At 35.0% G+C, this 20,179-nt stretch overlaps 1 protein-coding gene across 1 annotated transcript in view; it reads right to left on the bottom strand.

Moving 5' to 3' along the window:
* ATRNL1 (attractin like 1) overlaps positions 1-20,179 on the bottom strand; it is an 814,868-nt gene that overhangs the window by 722,071 nt on the left and 72,618 nt on the right. The window contains exon 8 of the mRNA XM_021699729.1: positions 17,195-17,450. Within this exon, the coding sequence (XP_021555404.1) occupies positions 17,195-17,450 (256 nt within the window). The remainder of the gene's footprint in view (positions 1-17,194; positions 17,451-20,179) is intronic.

Genomic DNA, 20,179 nt, shown 5'->3' with positions numbered 1-20,179 from the left:
TCTCAGAATACAAAACCCACACACTATAAAAATTAATAAATTATACAGTTTATCCAAATTTAAAATAGCTTTTAAAAAGATACTATAAAGAAGAAATGCATATATTTTTTAAAAACATTTTTAAAAAACCTGAAAGACAATGAATACCAACATAAAGAAAGGGAAAAAGCCTAACAAATCAAAATATATTAAAAGGAGGGAATAATAAAAATAAGAATAGACAAATGAACATACCAAAAAATCAGTAACTTCCAAAGTTGGTACTTTGAAAAGTATTAATACTTATAAACCTTCTGGACAATCTGCTCAAGACAATAAGGTCCAAATAAACCAATATTAGGAACTTAAGGGGAGCATAGCTATAAAATATTCTAAACCTCACTAACAGCATATTATGAAGAACTTAGGTCAATACACTTGAAAATTTAAATAAAACAGACAAATTCTGAAAAAATAATCAAATGCCAACTCCGACAAGAAGAGAGAAAAAACTTGAGTAGCTTTATAACTATGAGATTAATTGAACCTGTACTTTTAAAACCTTGCCACAAAGAAAATCCCAAACCCAGATGGTTTTGCCAATTTCTACCAAACATTTTTGGGAAAAGTATTAACAACTGAAAGTCATCCAGCCAAGGGAAAAAAGAATTATACTCATATAATAGGCAGCAAGTCTAGCAAAACAGGAACTTTCTCAAAAAGTTATCTGTAGAAGAGACTATAGCTTTGCTCCAAAACCCTAGAGGTCTGCACAGCAATTCTCAAAAAAAAGCAAAAACAAGAGCAAACCAGGCAATTAATAATTATCTAATATCAGGAAGTTTCCAGTCAGTGTTCAAATTTCTAATTATTTTATAAGCTTTTTTTTAAGTTTGTTTCATCAGGATCTAAATGAGATTCATACATTACAGTTGTCCAATATTCTGACATGTCTATCAAATCTCTTTTAATCTATACATTCTCCATCTCTTTTTTCTATTGTCAATGGTTTACTCTTCAACATTTTTTGTCAATTCCTAGGATGAAGGCAAAGTTGAACTTATTAAATGACCATTGACCCAATAAAAGGACAAGGTAACTAAGTCTTTAGATACTAGAATTATGAGCCTATAGCAATAATGGCCTGGAACTCTTTTAATAATAAATGTCAAGCCCTTCACTGAGTTTCTAAAATTCCTTTAATCTGAAACAATTTTCAGTCTTTGTTTCCCATGACATTGACATTTTTTTTAAGATTTATTTATTTTAGAGAGAAGGAGAGGGGCACAGGGGCGGAGGGGCATAGGGAGGGAGAGAGAATCTCCAGCCAACTCCCCACTCAATGAGGAGCCCCACATGGGGCTCAATCCCAGGACTCTGAGATCATGACCTGGGCCAAAATCAAGAGTTGGAGGCTTAACTGACTGAGCCACCCAAGCGCCCCAACATTGACATTTTGGAAGAATAAAGCTCTTGGCCTTCTTAAAAGAAAAGTTCCTCATTTGAGGTTTGTATGATACTGCTTAACGATTAGATTTAGCTTTGCAGTCCCACTCAGAATAGTGGGTAGGAAACCTGTGTCCCATAGACCAAATCTAGCCAGTGGCTCATTTTTGTAAGTAAGTATTTATTGGTACATAGGCATATTTATTCATTTACATATTATCTATAGCTTGCTTTCAAATTTCAATGACAGAATTGAGTAGATGAAACAGAGACTGTATAATCTACAAAGCCCACAATATTTACTGTCTTAACCTGTATAGACAGGTTAAGGCCTGTCTGTATACAGGTTAACCTGTATAGACAGGCCAAACCCTGCTCTCAGTGATATTTCTCTCAGCAGCTATCATATCCAGAGACACACAATGTAATTTCCCATGGTTTGTGATGTGAATTTTGATCACTCAGAAAAGGTACTATTTTTCTGTGCACCCTATAAACAATCTGTGAGAAAGACACTTAAATACCATGCACATCTCATCAAAAATTTGTTCCCACCCTGTAGATTTAACACCTATTGATGATTCGTTCCCAAACTATTTTTTACTACAATTATTGCAAAATGATGATTTTTTTCGCAACTCCAGCAATGCCAGTCAGCATTCTGTGTAGTTTTCCCTGCTGTATGGTGACCAACATAATAAAAGAAAGAAATTCCCCCCCCCCATTTGTCTGTCAGTCTGTCCATTATCAGTATAAGCTCACGATTCCTGTTGTTGCAAGTTTATAATTTATTACTTTCCTAAATTATTCTGATGCTTACAGTATCCTAGATTTTACCAAAGGAACCCCCTTCAAGCTGATTCCTCTGTGCTTTTAACAGGACCCGTTATTTTCTTGAACACTTCCTTAATTTGATATAACAAGATATACCAGGTTCATCCTTACTTTTCCTGCTACAGCCCTAGAATCAGCCACTTCTCCAAGGAGCTCTGTTTTCTTTTCTTGGGAATGTTATTAAAAATTAGATCTGGCAATATGGGTGATCATTGTGCTCACTACTACTGGGGTGTCTTAGCTTCTAGGCCCTTTCAGAAGAATCTACACTTGTAACTATGGGCTTGCCTGCCTATTTATGTCTGTCTACCTACTACCTACCTACCTACCTACCTACCTACCTAATCACAAGCTCACATTGATCCCTCCAACTCCAATCCATCAGGCAGGATTCTTCCTTGCCTTCCCCATTTCATATTTGTATCTCCCATCTTCCACGTTGAGAATTTTAGCTCCCAACAACACATTTACCATTTTTCCAATCTGCAAATACACCCAAAATAATGTAGAATTGCTTCACCAAAACCTTCAAAAAACAAACTTAAAAAAATTGTTTGCAGTTCTTCCCCACATCCACGCCTAGACTGAGGACATGTAACCATATACTGTATTAAAAAGGCATGTGGGTTATTTTTTTCCTCTTCAGTGTGATTTGTGTTATTCATTTGAAACACGGTTGAGTTCATTTGTTTCCATTTGCATTGTTCTAGAGTTTTCTTGCTTTCCTTGTTGATTCTTTTATATGTAGATCATCAATATGCTTCTAAAAATCAAAACTACTTAAGGCAAATACACTTTCATTTTCTGTCCTTTCCACACCATTCTCCACCATCTTTTATAAGTAGCCAACATCACTATCTTCCAGTTTATCCTTCCAGTGTTCATTTTTGCTCATATAAGCAGACATAAGAGTATTTTCTGATTTCCCCTACTTTCTTACACAAAAAGTAGTATGTTATATATGCTATTTTGTACTTGGTCACTTAATATATCCTGGAAATCACTCCATGTGATTTCAAAGAGTTCTTCACTCTTTCTACAACTGCATAGTACTCCACTAATATGGATATACCATGCTTTATCCACCTCTCCCTTATGTTTGCAATTGAAGTAGTTTCTAAATAACGTTACAGTGAATAACTCTGTCCATACCAAAAAAAAAAAAAAAGTGTTTTTATATCTCTGGAAATAAAACTGAAGCATAAATTCCTTGAAATGGAATTGATATGTATTTTTGTTATATATTTAGGTGGGGTTTTTTGTCCCTACATTTGTGACTTTCAGGAATGGTTTATAGTTTTCTTTAAAAAGATTTGAACATTTCTTGTTCCATTTATACCTAACTGATTTAGCTTCACTGTAGCTATTCTAAATGTGTTTTTCTCCTCCTTTTATCTTCTAATTGCCTAGTGTATAAAGGAAGGATATTGATTTTTGCATGTTAATTTTTTAAAGATTTATGGGGTGGGGGGCAGAGAGTCTTTTAGGCAGACTCCCGCTGAGCAGAGCCCAACATGGGGCTCAATCTCACTGAGATCACTACTTGAACCAAAACCAAGAGTTGGACGTTGAACTGCACCACCCAGGCGTCCTTTTTGCATATTAATTTTACAACCTGTTACCTTGCTGAGTTCTTTTATTGTTTTGTTGTTTCAATTAGCCCTATTATTGTGTAAGGTTTTCCAGGAATTCTCTATCACCTGCAAATAGTTTAAGTTCTCCTTATCAAAGTCCTATTCCTCTAATTGTTTCCTCTACTACCTTCAGAAAAATGTTAAGTAGTAATGGAGATTGTGGGCATCTTTGTTTTGATCCTAAGCTTCACACAAATGCCTGATTCCCCATATAAGACGCTGGCTTTTGGATTGACATAGATAGATTTATTGTGTTCAAACATCCATTTCAATTTTTCAAGAGTTTTAATTAGGAATGGGCTTTTTAGCATGGTTTCCCTAGACCTACAAACATAGTGAATTTTATTGATATATTTCTTAATATTGAATCATCCTTGGAATCCTAGTTATATCCTACTTGATCATGGTGTGTGTTTAAGTTTGTTCATTTTATTTAAGATTTTTGTGGTGATATTTAAGGGAAAGCATGTTAACTCATTTTGAATCATACAGGTCTATAATCTCCTATTTCTGAGATAACTGTAGGTGGCAATGTTATACTTGCTTTCGAAAATAAATTTGTAAGTTTTCCTTCCATTTTTATTCTCTAAAAGAATTTACAAGCATTGTTAAAGTTAACCTATAACATCATCTAGGCCTGGTGCTTTCTCTATTTTGTTCTATGGAAACTTATCTATATAAACTTTCTATCTCTACTGGGTTCAATTTTAGAAAACTGTTATTTTCTAAGAAATTATCCATTTCTTCTAAATTTTCAAATTTATTTGCATAGATGTACAAAGTAGTCTCATTTTTAAAAAATTTCCTCTTTCCCAATATTATTCTCCCCTTATCATCTTATTTTGTATATTTGTAGTTCCTCCCTTATTTCTTGATTAAATAAGCTAGCTAGAGGCTTATCTATTTTAATATTTTTAAAAAACAGAAATATAATCTATTAAGTTGATTGTCTTTCTGTTCTTACATCAGTAATTTCAGATGTTATTTTTATTATTTGCTTCCTAGCACTTCTGTGTGTGTGTAGTTTGTTCTATTTCTTGCTTTTTGAGTTGGGAATGTGGCTCATCTATTTTCATTCATATTAATATAGTTATTTAATGCTATATTCTTCTGATAAAGTGCTTTAAGCTTATCTGATAGATTCTTATATGTATTGCTTTTACTGTCATTATTTTTTAGCTATTTTGTAACTTAAGCTTGTATCTACCCTAAAGGTTTTATTTAATATCTCCATTTTGGGGGAATCTACTGATGTTTTCTTTATACCCTAATATATAATCTACTCACGGGCACCTGAGTGGCTCAGTTGGTTAAGCGACTGCCTTCGGCTCAGGTCATGATCCTGGAGTCCCTGGATCGAGTCCCCCATCGGGCTCCCTGCTCGGCAGGGAGTCTGCTTCTCCCTTTGACCCTCCCGACCCTCTCCCCTCTCATGCTCTCTCTCTGTCTCTCTCTCTCAAATAAATAAATAAAATCTTTAAAAATATATATATATAATCTACTCACTTTTTGTGAGTTTTCCATGCATACTTAAGAAGTCCATAGGTACTTCATCCATAAACCATCCAGGTTTGTGTTGATATATATTCTTAACATTGCTTGATTGTGTTGTTTAGATCATCTTCATGGTGAACTGTGGTTTTTAATACAATAAGGTATTCTTGACTTGTACAATGTTTCAGTGTCCTGAATTCTACTTTCTCTGGCATTAGGATCACAACCCCTGCTACCTCATTGAATCCAGTTACTGTGTTCAATAAAAGCTAAAAGCAGGCTACAATGAGGGTGCCCCCAGTCTTCTTCTATGCCTTCTTTAAATGTAATAAAATACTTCGGGCACTGCAATAAGAAAATGGAAAGTGACCATATATTTCATTCTGGTATCACCCTCCTAAGTAACTTGTTTTCTTGTTATTTTAATTTTTTTAGCATTGGTTGGTAATAACTGATGAGCAATGAATTAATTTCTAGGAAGATGAAATAGCAACATGTTTTAAAACATAATAAAAAAACACTAAGATCCTACAGTGTATCTTAGATTTCTAAAATCATCCAATAGATCCATCTATAATTGCAGACAGAATATTTTATTCTATATTTTTTAAGTAAAAAAATGTTCTCTTTGTTCTTTGAAAGACTTCTAAGAAAGAATGAGATTTACGAAATAACAGTCTTCACAGAATGTTAGGCCTGCTCAAAAACTAAAATTGGGATCAATTGACCTTTATGGTATAAAGAGTTAAATGGCATCCTTTGACTCCTACCAATTACCTATGCAAGAATCCAGGCTCTTTTTCTGCTTTTCTTTTTCTCTCACCCTTCTCCCATTTTTAGCTGCATTCTTCCTACTTAGAAGGAACACATACTATCTGCATACTAGTTGTCTACTGACATCTCTACCCTTGTGTTAGTCTTAGCTCTAAAACTAAATACATGTCCTCTACCAGTCTTTTACCTAAAGCGTTCCCATTCATCTCTGTTAGATGACACTTATTCTCTAGGAGAGGGGTTGACAAATTACAGTCCACAGGCTAAGTCCAGCCCACCAACTGTTTCTGTAAATCAAGTTTTATTGGAACACAGCCATACTCATTCATTTATGTATTCTATATCACTGCTTGTGTACAGACTCAACAGCAGAACTGAGTAATGACAATACGACTATGTGGCCTACAAAGCCTAAGTTATTTACTATCTAGACCTCTACGAAAAAGTCTGCACATTTTTACTCTACTAGATTTCTCAGGTAAGGGGACATATATACACAGAATTACCTGAGTTTTTCCATGTTCAAACTGTTTTTTCTATAACCTTGACACGTGAAGGACAATTTGGCAATATAAAAAATATACATATTTTTATCAAGATGTCTCAAAATTGCTGCTGTGTGAATTTAACCAAGTACCCAACCCAAAGGCTCATGAACAGGAGAATGGATAAAGGAATTGTGGTAGAGTCATATAATGAAACACAGTAATACAAAGGAGTTAAGTACAGTAATACATAACATAGATGAATCTTAGTAATATAGTGGTGAATGAAATAGAAGAAAACCTCAGAAAACTGTATAAAATATTTCTTTTCTATAAAACTCAAAACCAAGTAAATAAAATATGCAATATAAGCACACATGTATAAAAAGCTACTTTAAAAAACAAATCCATGGGGCGCCTGGGTGGCTCAGTCGTTAAGAGTCTGCCTTCAGCTCAGGTCATGATCCCAGGGTCCTGGGATCGAGTCCCGCATCGGGCTCCCTGCTCAGCAGGAAGCCTGCTTCTCCCTCTCACACTCCCCCTGCCTGTGTTCCCTCTCTCACTCTCTGACAAATAAACAAATAAAATCTTAAAAAAAAAAAAATCCATAAGAAATTCTAGATTTTAGAATAGTAGAGAGGCAGAAAACTTTTTTTAAAAATCCAACAATTTTTTTTTTTAAGATTTTATTTATTTATTTAACAGAGAGAGACACAGTGAGAGAGGGAACACAAGCAGGGGGAGTGGGAGAGGGAGAAGCAAGCTTCCTGCAGAGCAGGAAGCCCGATGTGGGGCTTGATCCCAGGACCCTGGGATCATGACCTGAGCCGAAGGCAGACGCTTAACAACTGAGGCACCCAGGCGCCCCCAACAATTCTTTTAATGAATATGATTATAAAGAGAAAACTCAAAGGGCTACAATAAATGGTTACATTTTTTCATAAATATCCTCTTATGAAATATACTTTTGGGGGTGCTTTTGCTACTAAGACATGATTACTTCCACACTGATGACATAATAACCAAATAAAGTTGAGATTGAGTAAACATAATAATAAACCAACAAGTGGTTATTTTTAAAAAATAAATTGAAAGTTGGGGCACCTGGGTGCTCAATCAGTTGAGCATCCAACTCTTGGTTTCAGCTCAGATCATGATCTCAGGATCCTGGGATTGAGCCCCTCGTCGGGCTCTGCACTCAGTACAGAGTCTGCTTGTCCCTCTCCCTCTGCGCCTCCCCTCCCCCTGCTAGCACACTCGTGTGCTCTCTCCCTCTCCCAAATAATCTTTAAAAAAAAAAATTAAAATAAGTAGAAGGCAATATGTAGGCACATAAGAGTGCTGCTTATTGAAAAAACTAGAATAGCTAATGCTCTTAAAAATGTTAGATAAATATAACAACCTTTAACATTAAGAGAAAATAAAATGCTACAAAGGACCACATAGCATTAAAATTTTAACTCAAGAATTTTAACTCAAGTAAAAGAAATGGACCAAAAGACCTAGCTCCATGCTATTCCAAAAGGTTTATATTTCTGCTGACATTTTTCTCTACTAAAATGATGAAGTCCTCTTATAAAACACTTCTTTCTCCCACCCTCCAGGATCCTAATACCTAATACATAAAAGGATCATTTAGAGAAACAGTTACATTTGAATCTCTAAAGAACCAAGAGTAGCTGCAATTGGGTCTTGAGAGGAAACAGATGATATACTAAAAATGTGTAATTATAAGGAGTCTAATAAAAAGACTATTAATAAAATTATCGCCAGGGCAATATCCTGGAACCATAACACAGCAGGAAGTCATTCTTATCTTTTAGCCTGAAAAAAGAGGAGGGAATGGTTTCCAGAACTCTTAGAGAGTAGCTGTATGGATAAAGACACCTGGCAGTCCAGCCTTCCGTAGGGCAACCCACCTAACCCAAGATGACCCAGCACAGAGGGAGTGGGGGAAATAAAACACCTCAGCCTCACTCCTTTCCACCCTCTGATCTACTGTGGGTGCCCCCAGTGAAAGCTAGAGGGCACAGGAACAAGGCAGAAATGGTGAAGTGTGGATCTGGAGAGACACATGGAGAATATCAAGTGCAATACTTTTTGAGTCACCACTAGAAAGAGAATAATAGGTACAGTGTACAATTTTTAAAACTTGGCTAATGTACTTTAATAAACAACACTAAGGAAACATAGATTCAACTTTTAAAGAATATGTGCTCAAAACCCTATGCATTCATCCAGGTATTTATCAAGCATTTAATACACAGCACTTTACTAGAAAGTACACATTCAGAGAGGCATACTGCAGGATTCCTGCTCCAAAACTAACTTCTTAGAAGCATATAAGTACAAGAAGAATACCTATATAAAGCAGCATATGTGTCATATTCATTTATAAGCAAAGAGATAAAGGAATTTGGAGGAAAATTAAACCACTTCCAAAAAATGAAAAATGCAGCAAATATAGCTCTGGATTAACAAGAGTCTTTTCACCATTATACAATTATGAAGGCCACCTTGACTTTGTTAATTAAACAAAAGGTTAGGGAGCCTTTACTGCAAGCTGATCTCTTCATTATGCATTTTCCTGATTGTTCCAATAATTCTGCACATGAAGCTCGTTGATTACTGTCACTCCTAAGCACCTGACAGCCATACAGCACTTGTAGAAGTGGTACTCTGGGGCGCACTCTTGAAAAATTCCCTGCCAGACTTACCTGTGTGTGTCCCACATAAGCTATTTTCTCAAGTATTCTGTTCTTTCTTTTTTTTTTTAAGATTTTTATTTATGTTTTGACAGAGAAAGACACAGCGAGAGAGGGAACACAGCAGGGGGAGTGGGGGAGGGAGAAGCAGGCTTCCCGCCGAGCATGGAGCCTGACGTGGGGCTCAATCCCAGGACCCTGGGATCATGACCTGAGCTGAAGGCAGACACCAAACAACTGAGTCACCCAGGCGCCCCTCAGGTATTCTGTTCTTATACATCTATACACATTTTCCTATAAATCATGCCACAATGAATGAAACATATCTTCAGCTAAAGAATGGATTGATTTTGGAGACATAGCCCACACCATTCATCAACTCACAAGAAGATTAAAAGTTAAAGAAGGAAATTTCAAAGATGAAGTGTTAATTTGAAGCCTGGCCCATTAAGCTCCATCACTCCCGTGGTCGTTGGCTTTTATCAGTCGATCTTTTCGTGGCCGCCTTCTCATGCTGGCATTACTTCTCAACTCCTCGAATAGCATTACCTGTGTTTTCCCAAATAAAATTCTTTCACCTGAATCCTTGTTTAATGGTCTGCTTCTGGGAAAACCCAAGTTTAGAAAGACCCTGTATTTCCTGCCAACTGCAACTACCTTCTTTGCTGCCGTTACAAGCAAACTTTCTTGAAAGAATTTTTCTTGCCCATTGTTTCCAATTCCGCTCTCCCTCCCTTCTAAATCCAATCCAGTCAGGCTTTTACCACCCTACCCCGCTACACAAAAAGTGTTCTTGCCAAGATCACCAATCCCCTGCACAGTACTAAATTCAATGGCCAATCCTTAGAAATTATTTTCCTTGAGGTGGCTCAGTCAGTTAAGCATCTTGACTTCAGCTCAGGTCATGATATCAGGATCGTGAGATTGAGCCCCAAGACAGGCTCACGCTTGGTGTGAGGCCTGCTTAAGATTCTCTCATTCCCTCCCCCTCTGCCCATCCCCCCCATTCACGTGCATGTGTATTTGTGCACGTGTGCTCTCGCTCTCTCTCTCTAAAAAATTTTTTTTAAAAAAATCATTTGCCTTGAGCCATCAGCAGAGCAGCATTTCACACAATTGATTACTTTTCTATTTAATAATTTTTCTTCACTTGGCTTCTAGTTCACAACACTACTCTTCCTTGCTCATCTCCTTCTCCTTCTTATGGAATACCATGGGGCCCAACACTTTACTTTTTATCTACACTCATTTCCTTAGTGATCTGATCCAGTCTCATAGCTTTAAGTGCCTTCCACATTCTAAGAGTTCCCAAATTTACATCTCCAGCCCAGATATCTCTCCAGTCTACTTTAATGTCTAATGGATATCTCACATATAAGATATCCAAACTAAACTCCTGACCTTCAAACCACCTTCACTTCAAACCTGTTTCAGAATCTTCTACGTTCAGTATGGCAAACTTCATCTTTCCAACTGCTCAGACCAAAAACCTTGAAATCATCCTTGACTCCTCTCTTTTATACCAGATTCTACATCCATCCTTGACTCCTCTCTTTTATCTCAGATTCTACATCCAAACCCTCAGCAAATACTATTGGTTCTACTTTAAAAACATTCTAGAGGGAAGGGCGGTGGGGGGATGGGTTAGCCTGGTGATGGGTATTAAAGAGGGCACGTATTGAATGGAGCACTGGGTTTTATATGCAAACAATGAATCATGAAATACTACATCAAAAACTAATGATGTCATGTATGGTGATTAACATAACATAATAAAATAAAATTTAAAAAAAATATAGATGTTGATGAGAAATTGACTAAATCTTATCATCTCCAATTATTACCAACCTCACTGTCCAGATTACTGTAACAACTCCCTAACTAGCCTCCTTGCTTCTGTTCTTTCCTTTCGAGAGTTTATTTTCAACACAGACAAAATGATGCATTTAAAAATTATGTCATTGCTCTGCTCAAAATTTTGCAATGTCTCTCCATTTAACTCAGTAAAAAAAATAAATAAATAAAAGCAATGCAAAAACCCAATAATCTTACTTCCTTATTACTTCTCTAGCCTCATCTATTCATTTTTACTTTCCATCCTCTCTTCTCCAGACTCCTTGAGTGTCTGGAGACATGTTCCTTGAACATGTCTGGAGACATGTTCCTTGAACATGTTCGGCATGTTCTTGCCTTGACACAACTGCTCCCACTTTCAGGGAAGTCTCTTCCCCCAGAAATCCACATAGCAAACTCCTTCATGGCCTTCAACTCTTTGCTCAAAACTCATCTTTTCAGTGAGATCTACCCTCTCCTTCCTATTTTGTAACCACCTCCCACCCTCAGCACTTCAATCCCCTTATGTTGCTCTACTTTTATAAAACTTGCTATCTTCTAACACATCATATAGCATGCACACATATTATATTTATTTTTTATTGTCTGTATCGCCCTGCTCAAAATAAGTTCTGCAAAGGTAAAGGAAAATACCTGATTCATCATTTGCTGATATACATTACCGCATATGTCTGAAACCAAGTAGAACCAAAATGTGCTCATATAAGCTACAAAGTCAACCCAGTGCTTGGAGGTACTTCTTAGCTCAACAAAACTCTAAAACTCATAAAATAGCAATGACAATATCTACAATCTCAGCAGTTAAAAAATATTCTCTAGTATCTTAGATTTTTTTAATGCTAATCTATAATTCTCCAATTAAGATAATTAAAGATAAGTTACTTAAATGGTCACTTTGTTCTTAATTATATTACAAAAATCTCAAAAAAGCGTCATTGTACTAAATGCAGAACCAGAAATACCTTGTAATGATTTGCAATATTATTAGAAGTTGAATAAGGGTCATTTTGAAGTATGTTAATTGGGAGTTTTTTCTGTTTTTAAAATTTCTACATAATGATGAGATCAATATCCTTAGCATATGTTTCTGAGTAAATTTTTATCTAGCAAAATACCCTGTTTTCATTAATTACTCTGCTTAATGTCAGCTTACTTTTCAGTTACCCTCACCACAATGCTGGTTAAAGAGATAGTCCCTTCTTTAATACAAAAACTTTTTTTTTTCCTTAGTTGTCTAGAAGCTTTAAACACATAAGGATGGTAAAAGTAAAACCAACCTACATTTGGGTACCTGATACCATTAAAATCAGTGAGGAAAAAAGAGGCAAAACTGACATCACAGTGTAGTAATTCCCACCAAGAATAGGACAAAATAAATAAATAAATAAATACTCTCTCTGTGGAAATAAGTATTCACTTATAACTAAGATGATAAATTATCCCATTACTTATGTTCAAAGCAGCCCTACTTAATATAATATCATCCCCTAAAGAAGCACTTTTCTATGATATATAGAACTTAATTATTCTAACATCTTTATGTTTACCCATTGTTTTTGTATTCTTTTATTTGTAATTACTTTTCAAAGTGAAAAGTACTTTGATTATTTTTTGATACCACATACTTTCAATAAGCAGTGAATTCAAAATGCACAGGAATAAATAGTAATAAGTTAATTTTATTATTATTATGATATAATTTTACAGAAAAATTGATGAGTTTTACTTTGTACTTAATTCACAGAATTTGAAAACTGCTCAAAAGTCATCTAGTATTTTTATAAAATTCACAAACTATGTATTCATCCCATATCTATCTTATACCACATTCATAAGTGGGCCTAAAAAGTAGTACAATTAATAAGACAAAAGTAAAACCAAAAATACCCTGTGGATAAATTTATTTACAAATTGTATTTTTGGGGGTGCCTGGGTGGCTCAGCCATTAAGCGTCTGCCTTCGGCTCAGGTCATGATCCCCCGGTCCTGGGATCGAGCCCCACATTGGGCTCTCTGCTCAGTGCAGAGACTGCTTCTCCCTCTCTCACTCCCCCTGCTTGTGTTTCCTCTCTCGCTGTGTCTCTCTCTGTCAAATAAATAAATAAAATCTTTTTTTAAAAGTCTTTAATAAATAAACTGTATTTTTGTTATAGAATAAACCAAAAGAACTCTAATAGTTAAAATTTTACCAAAACTACAATTTAAATTATATAATCAAATTATTTGAAATGAAAACAAAAACCTACCAGCCAATGAATTTATCAGTTAACAATCTATATCAACATTTACCTTCACAGATTAGAATAAATCTGATGAGCCTTCCTAGCTATCCATGGAAAGCATCATCAATACCATGTCTCATAACTGAATGGAACTACTGTTCAGTAAAGGGAAATATGAAAAGAGTAATGTATTCTGTGAACTGTAAACTCTATTCAGTTGGGAGGCAGAGTAGGGAAGACATGCACCAACCAGGTAACCTAGGAATTCGGTTTTAATGGCCAATACTGAAGCTGAGCCCATTAAGCACTGAATCAGAGAGCTTCTACATAAAGTCAGGGTTATACCCTCAATGAAAAATGTTTTTGTTTTTGTTTGGTTTTGTTTTAATCTGCTCTGCAGAGGCAGACAGAAAATGTCTATTTCAGCCTTGGCCCTATGTGAAAGGAAAAAAGTGCTTCCTTTGGAAACTTTTGGTCAAAGACTAGACATCATGCCGCTGTAGGCATCAATTCACCCTACATAATAAGGTCCCAAAAAACCACATACCAAAATTTTAATTTGAGACCAAGGTTGCTAGGCCCCCAGAAGCACACATTCTCTCTAGAGCAGGCAATCTAAGACCCAAGGAAGCCCAATCTGGAACAAAGCCATGCTCATTGTGTGTGCATTATCTGTGGCTGCTTTCATGCTATACCAGCATAGTTGACTAGTTATGATAAAGACCACATGGCCCACAAAGCTTAAAATATTTACTATCTGGCCCTTTACAGAAAAGACTGTGATGCTTAGTATAAAATATTGATAATACGGTCAAATGTACTTAAAACAAAACAAGATGAATTAAAGCAGGGGAAACAGTAGCCTGTAAATTGGAGGTTGATCAGAGTAAAAGTACTGGTTAACTTTAGACTTCATTTTTTTTTAGACTTCATTTTTTTAAAAACTTCTAAAGTCAAAACCTCTGGTTCAATTAAAAGCTTGGTGATAGTTTAATTCTGCATCTTCCCATTTTCTTCAGAGAAGACATATAAAACAGTAAGGAAAACATGAAGGTAATGTAAAGGAAAAAGAAAATTAAATATTCAGAGAAACTAGGAATTTTTAAAAAAACTACAAACTCCAAATAAGGTGCGAATATGCAAAAAGTCACATAGAAAAAGCCACAAGAATGCAGAAAAGAAGATGAGAAACAGGAGTGTGGAAGAAGCCTAACAGTAGCAGATCTCAAAAACTACCATGCACCTTCACACAAAAAAATGGCCTTCTCTCCCTAAACATAAGAAGAGCCATAATTAAAAACAAGAAGACAACAGAGTGACACAAAGTGTACAAAAACCAGATGGAATCATGAAGCAAAATCCAATTCCTTCTTATACACAAGAGATACATTTAAAACAAAGTGATTCTGAAAGGTTAACAATGAAGAGAAGGGCAAAAGTATACCAGGAAAATACTAAACCCTTTCCCACAAAAAGCAAGAGCCAAAATATCAAATATCAGACAAGGTAGAAATCAAGTCAAAAACATTAAGCAAGCAAAGCAATTTATAATATTAAAAGATACAACTTGCAATAAAGATATAACTGTTATGAATATCCATAACAGCAACTTTCATAAAGTATAAACTCCAGAATATACAAGGAGAAAAAGGCAAAAATAAACTAAAATTTTTAGACTTTAATTCAATTTTCGGAGCATGACAGATAAAGTACCAAAAAAAAGGAAAGACTAAACCAACAAAGTAGATTTGCTAGATGTGTGTATATATACATACATATATATGTGTGTGTGTGTATATATACACACACACACATATATATCTCAAATGTCATACCTTGATATAACAAGATTTATCTCCTTTCCAAGGGTCTATAAAATATGAAAATTGGCCCACAAAGAAAATCTCAGTAAATTACAAAAAGTAGAAATAATACCTACAACATTTCCTGAACACCATAGTAAAACCAAAAATTAATAACAAAATCAAAAAACAAAACCACCTTTCTATATAGAACATTTCTAACTGTTGCTTAAACAACCTTGGGCCTGTCTAAAAAAATGCAATGAGAGCCACATTTGCTTCAACGCCACCATGAGTCTGTTACACCAATAATGTGTGTACATAGCAGTTTATTCAATACAGCACTGCTAATTAACCATTACACTCCAAAATGTTCCCATCAGCAGGAGTTCTCTTTAGATTTTTTCTATTTTCCTAGTAAAATAAGAAGTAAGGTCATCAGCTGAGAGTAATCATGGAGAAGGAAGTGCTAGAGGTTTGAAGAGAGGAAAGGGTATGAAATGGTCAACTTGGGAGAGTTGGAGAAAAGACTGGTGCTTATGAGCTTCAAGCTGGGTAAGGTTAGAAGTACAGATAAGAGAGGGACAGTGAAAAACGGACAGGAGGCCCAATGGACTCACAGCTCTAGTAAGGCTGGAGAATTGTCAGAGTTGGGGTCCTAGAAGGAGTAAGTTGGAAAGATCAGTGGCACTCAAAGAGTAAGATATCTAAAATGGAAATTATGGGATTCATTGAGGTACACAGTCAAGAGTATGACAGTGGGAGAGAGTGACTCAAACAGGATGGAAAACAAGATCCCTGAAGAGAGATTAAAAAAAAAAAATATGAGAGTCCAAGTATTAGAAGAACTATTTAAGTGGATAGTGAAATCAGAAAAATATTTGGCTAATATATTGTTTTGTAATGTACTGTAATGTAATGTGATCTGAGGAGCAACAGAAGAGTGAAGAAGTAATAGATGACAGTCTGATGATGTAAGAGTCAAAGGTGGGTGCTTTAAAGGAGGAAGGAATGGAAATACTGTAAAATGGCAATAAGAAGTAAGAAGGATACATATCCCACTTTCTACTCAGCTGCAGTGGGGATTTTGAAAAGAAAACGGATCACTTGAAAGGACTGCAGGGGGAAGAGAGGAGTATTTTTAGAAAGGGAGTCTTCTGAGCACATCAAGGACTCTCTTGTTGCTCTGCAAGTGAGATTCCTCATTAAGACCAGACAAGGACTCTAAACAGTTGGATACAGCCATCTCTACACAAAGGAGCCAAAAACTTGAGTTCATAATACTGGCCAGAGCCAGAAATGAAATATGGTCTTCAATCTAAATAGGGACCATATGGTTTGTGTAGACAAATTTTTTTTAAATCTTGTGTTTGAAAATATCATAAAGAATTCAAAAAAATAATAATAAAGTACCAGAAAAACAAAGAAGAGTATTGAAGAGTACAGTACAAAAAGTCATATGTAGATTGTCTCAGTCACCTTCACCCACCAGATAATAATCTCTTATAAAGCCAACAGACTATCTTCAGGAAGCTTACTTTAAAAGAATCATACATATATAGAGAGCTTACAGTAAGATTAGAAACAGAACCCTGAAAAATAAAAATCCTGAAATCATGGAATGCATAGTAAAGAGACTAGGTTAGTTTTAGTTCTTGGTTCATAAGTAAAATCCAAAGAAATAGCACCATCTGTTGGAATTTCTCATATTTATAAATATTCTCAATTCTTGAAAAATGTGTAACTGGTATGTAACATTTCCCCACTTTTAGCTACGAAGATAAATATTAAAGGACAAAACCTAACACAAAATCAAAAGGTTTATATTAAAAAGTATTAATTCTTAGCTCATAATTCTGATTCAAATAACTCATCATTTGACTAAATTCATATGAAGATTTTATTAAAGATAAAGATATTTTCAACTAATTAAAGAGTATATAGTTACATTTTCAAAGTAACTCACAGATATGGTATTCCTGTATGCTGCTTGTATAACCATATATTGCAGAATATCCAAATATTATGATCATGACAACATCTCTACTATCCAGCTCCATAATGTGTGCTGAATGTCCCTCCACAGCATACTGCTGACCATGTCCAAGAACAGTAGGAGTTTTGGTACTCCATGACTGACTATGTATGTTAAAAACCCATAATTCGTCTGTGACATTGCCATCATTTGTTTCAATTCTGCCTCCATACATAAAGATGTTTTCCTGTAAATTAAAAAACACATATTAATAGGCAAAATAGTTGTATCTTAGCAATATAATTAAAAATAAAGGCTCAGTTTAAACATTAAACTTTAGTAATCACTCACAACATGCATAAGGCATAGTTTTTATTTATAGAAAGTTATATGGGAATGGGAATTAATGCTTTTACTTACAAGGGGAAAAAATTCGTGCTTTCAAAAAGTTGCATTAAAATACTTTATTTAAAACAGCTATATTAATATAAATTGACTATATTTTTAATTATCTTAGTTGTTGAGTCCCTACTTCTTACACTTAAATTTTACCATCTATGTGTACTGCTTTGTGCTATTCTCATTCACTGTTTTCTTCAAGCACTGTCCACCAAAAAGGTAGACCACATTGGTACACTATGTGGAGTGTATTTTTATTACCACTTTTCATGGCTATAGGCAGATATTTTATAGCACTTATAAATTATACAAATAATTTCAATTACATATGATTGAAATGAATAATACATAAATGACATACATCATTACTACCCTAAGAATAGAAAGGAATTCCATCAACCAAATAAAGAGCACCTAAGAAAAACACAGACCTAATATTACACTTAATGGTGAAAGTCTGATGCTTTCCCACTAGGAACAAGACAAAGATGCCCACTTTTACCACTTATATTCAACATTGTATTGGAGGTTTTGGCCAAAGCAAAAAAGCAAAAACTGAATAAAGGCATCCAGACTGGAAAAGAAGTAATATATTTCTATCCATAGATTATATGAAGTTGTACATAGACAATTCTAAGGAAAAAAAAAAAAATAGAGCGGATAAATGAATTCAGTAACATTGCAGAATACAAAATCAATGTACAAAAAATCTATTATATTTCTATACACTTAAAATGAACAATCCAAAAATGAAACTAAGTAAAAAATTTCATTCACAAAAGCATCAAAAAAGAAATAATACTTAGAAATAAATTTAACAAAAAGAAATTACAAACTTTAACTCTGAAAGCCACAAAGCATTGTTGAAAGAAATTTTAAAGGATCTAAATGAATAGAAAGACATCCCATGTTCATGGGTCAAAGGACTTAATATAGTTAAGATGGCAACAGTCTCCAAATTGATCTACAGATTCAATGCAATCACTTGGAGGGTTTCTTTGTAGAAATTGACAAGTTGATTCCAAGATTTACATGGAATTGCAAGGGACCCGGAATATCCAAACAATCTTGAAAAAGAATATAATTAGAAGACTCACACTATTCGATTTCAAAACTTACTATAAAGGAAAAGTAATCAAGACAATATGCTACAGGCATAAAGTCAGGCATATAAATCAATAGAACTGAGAGTCCAGAAATAAATCCACACATCTAGGGCCAACTGAAGAGTGCCAGGACCACTCAGGGGGGAAAGAATAGCCTCTTCAACAAATGGTATAAAGAGAACTAGGTAGTCAACATGCAAAAGAATGAACTTGAACCGTTACTGCATACCATGTACAAAACTTAACTCAAAATGGATCAAAGACCTAAATGTAAGAGCCAAACTATAAAACTCTTGAAAGAAACATGAGGTAAACCTTCCTAACACTGGATTTGGCAATGGATTCTTAAATATGACACCAAAACACAAGCAACAAACGAAAAAGAACAATAAATTGGATTTCATCAAAATAAAAAACTTGTGCTTCAAAAGACACTATCAAGAAAGCGCACAGAATGGGAAAAAATATTTACAAATCATGTATCTGATAAGGGACTTGTATCTAAAATATATAAATAACTCTAACTTCTCAATAATAAAAAGACAAATAACCCAATTAAAAAATGAGAAGGAGTACCTGGGTCGTTCAGTGAGTGAAGCAGCTGCCTTCAGTCATGATCCCAAGACCCTGGGATCCAGCCCCCCTCAACCCCCTCAGGCTCTCTGCTCAGCGGGGTGTCTGCTTCTTCCTCTCCATCTGCTCCTCCCCTCCCCACCACTCGTGCTCTCTCTCTCAAATAAATAAAATCTTTAAAAAATATAAAATAAAATAAAAATAAATTAAAAAATTAAAAATGGGAAGAGGACTAGAATAGACATTTCTCCAAAGAAAATACAAATAGGAATAAGCACATGAAAAGATGACTCACATCATTAGTGAACAGGGAAATGCAAATCAAAACAAAATGTGATACCACTTCACTAGGGATGGCTATAATCAAAATGATATCAAATAACCAGTGTTGGCAAGGATGTAGAATAACTGGACCTTCGTATATAGCTGGTAGAAATGGAAAATGATGCAGCCATTCTGGAAAACAGTCTGGCAGTTCCTCAAAATTTAAATATAGAGTTACCATTTGACCCAGCAATTTCAATGCTACTTATATATATACCCAAGAGAAACATAAGCATATGTCCACACAAAAACTTATACATGAATGTTCACAGCAGCATTATCATAATAGCCAAAAGGTGAAAACAACCCAAATGCCCATCAACTGATAAATGGATAAAGCAAATGTAATGTATCCATAACAGAATATTATTTAGCCATAAAAACAAAATATCAATACATGCTACAACATGCTAGTCACAAACCATATAGTAAATAATTTCATTTATATGAAATGTCCAGAACAAAGCTATAGAGACAGGAAATAAATTCATGATTGCTTAAAGCTGGGAGGATGAGGAGGTTTGGAGTAATAAAGGGTACAAGTTTCTTTGTGAGGTAACGAAAATGTTCTAAA

The sequence above is a fragment of the Neomonachus schauinslandi genome, chromosome 6 (assembly GCF_002201575.2).
Source record: "Neomonachus schauinslandi chromosome 6, ASM220157v2, whole genome shotgun sequence".
Taxonomy (NCBI): Eukaryota; Metazoa; Chordata; class Mammalia; order Carnivora; family Phocidae; genus Neomonachus; species Neomonachus schauinslandi.
Note: the sequence above shows the minus strand (reverse complement) of the source record. Positions and strands in the feature narration are given on the sequence as shown.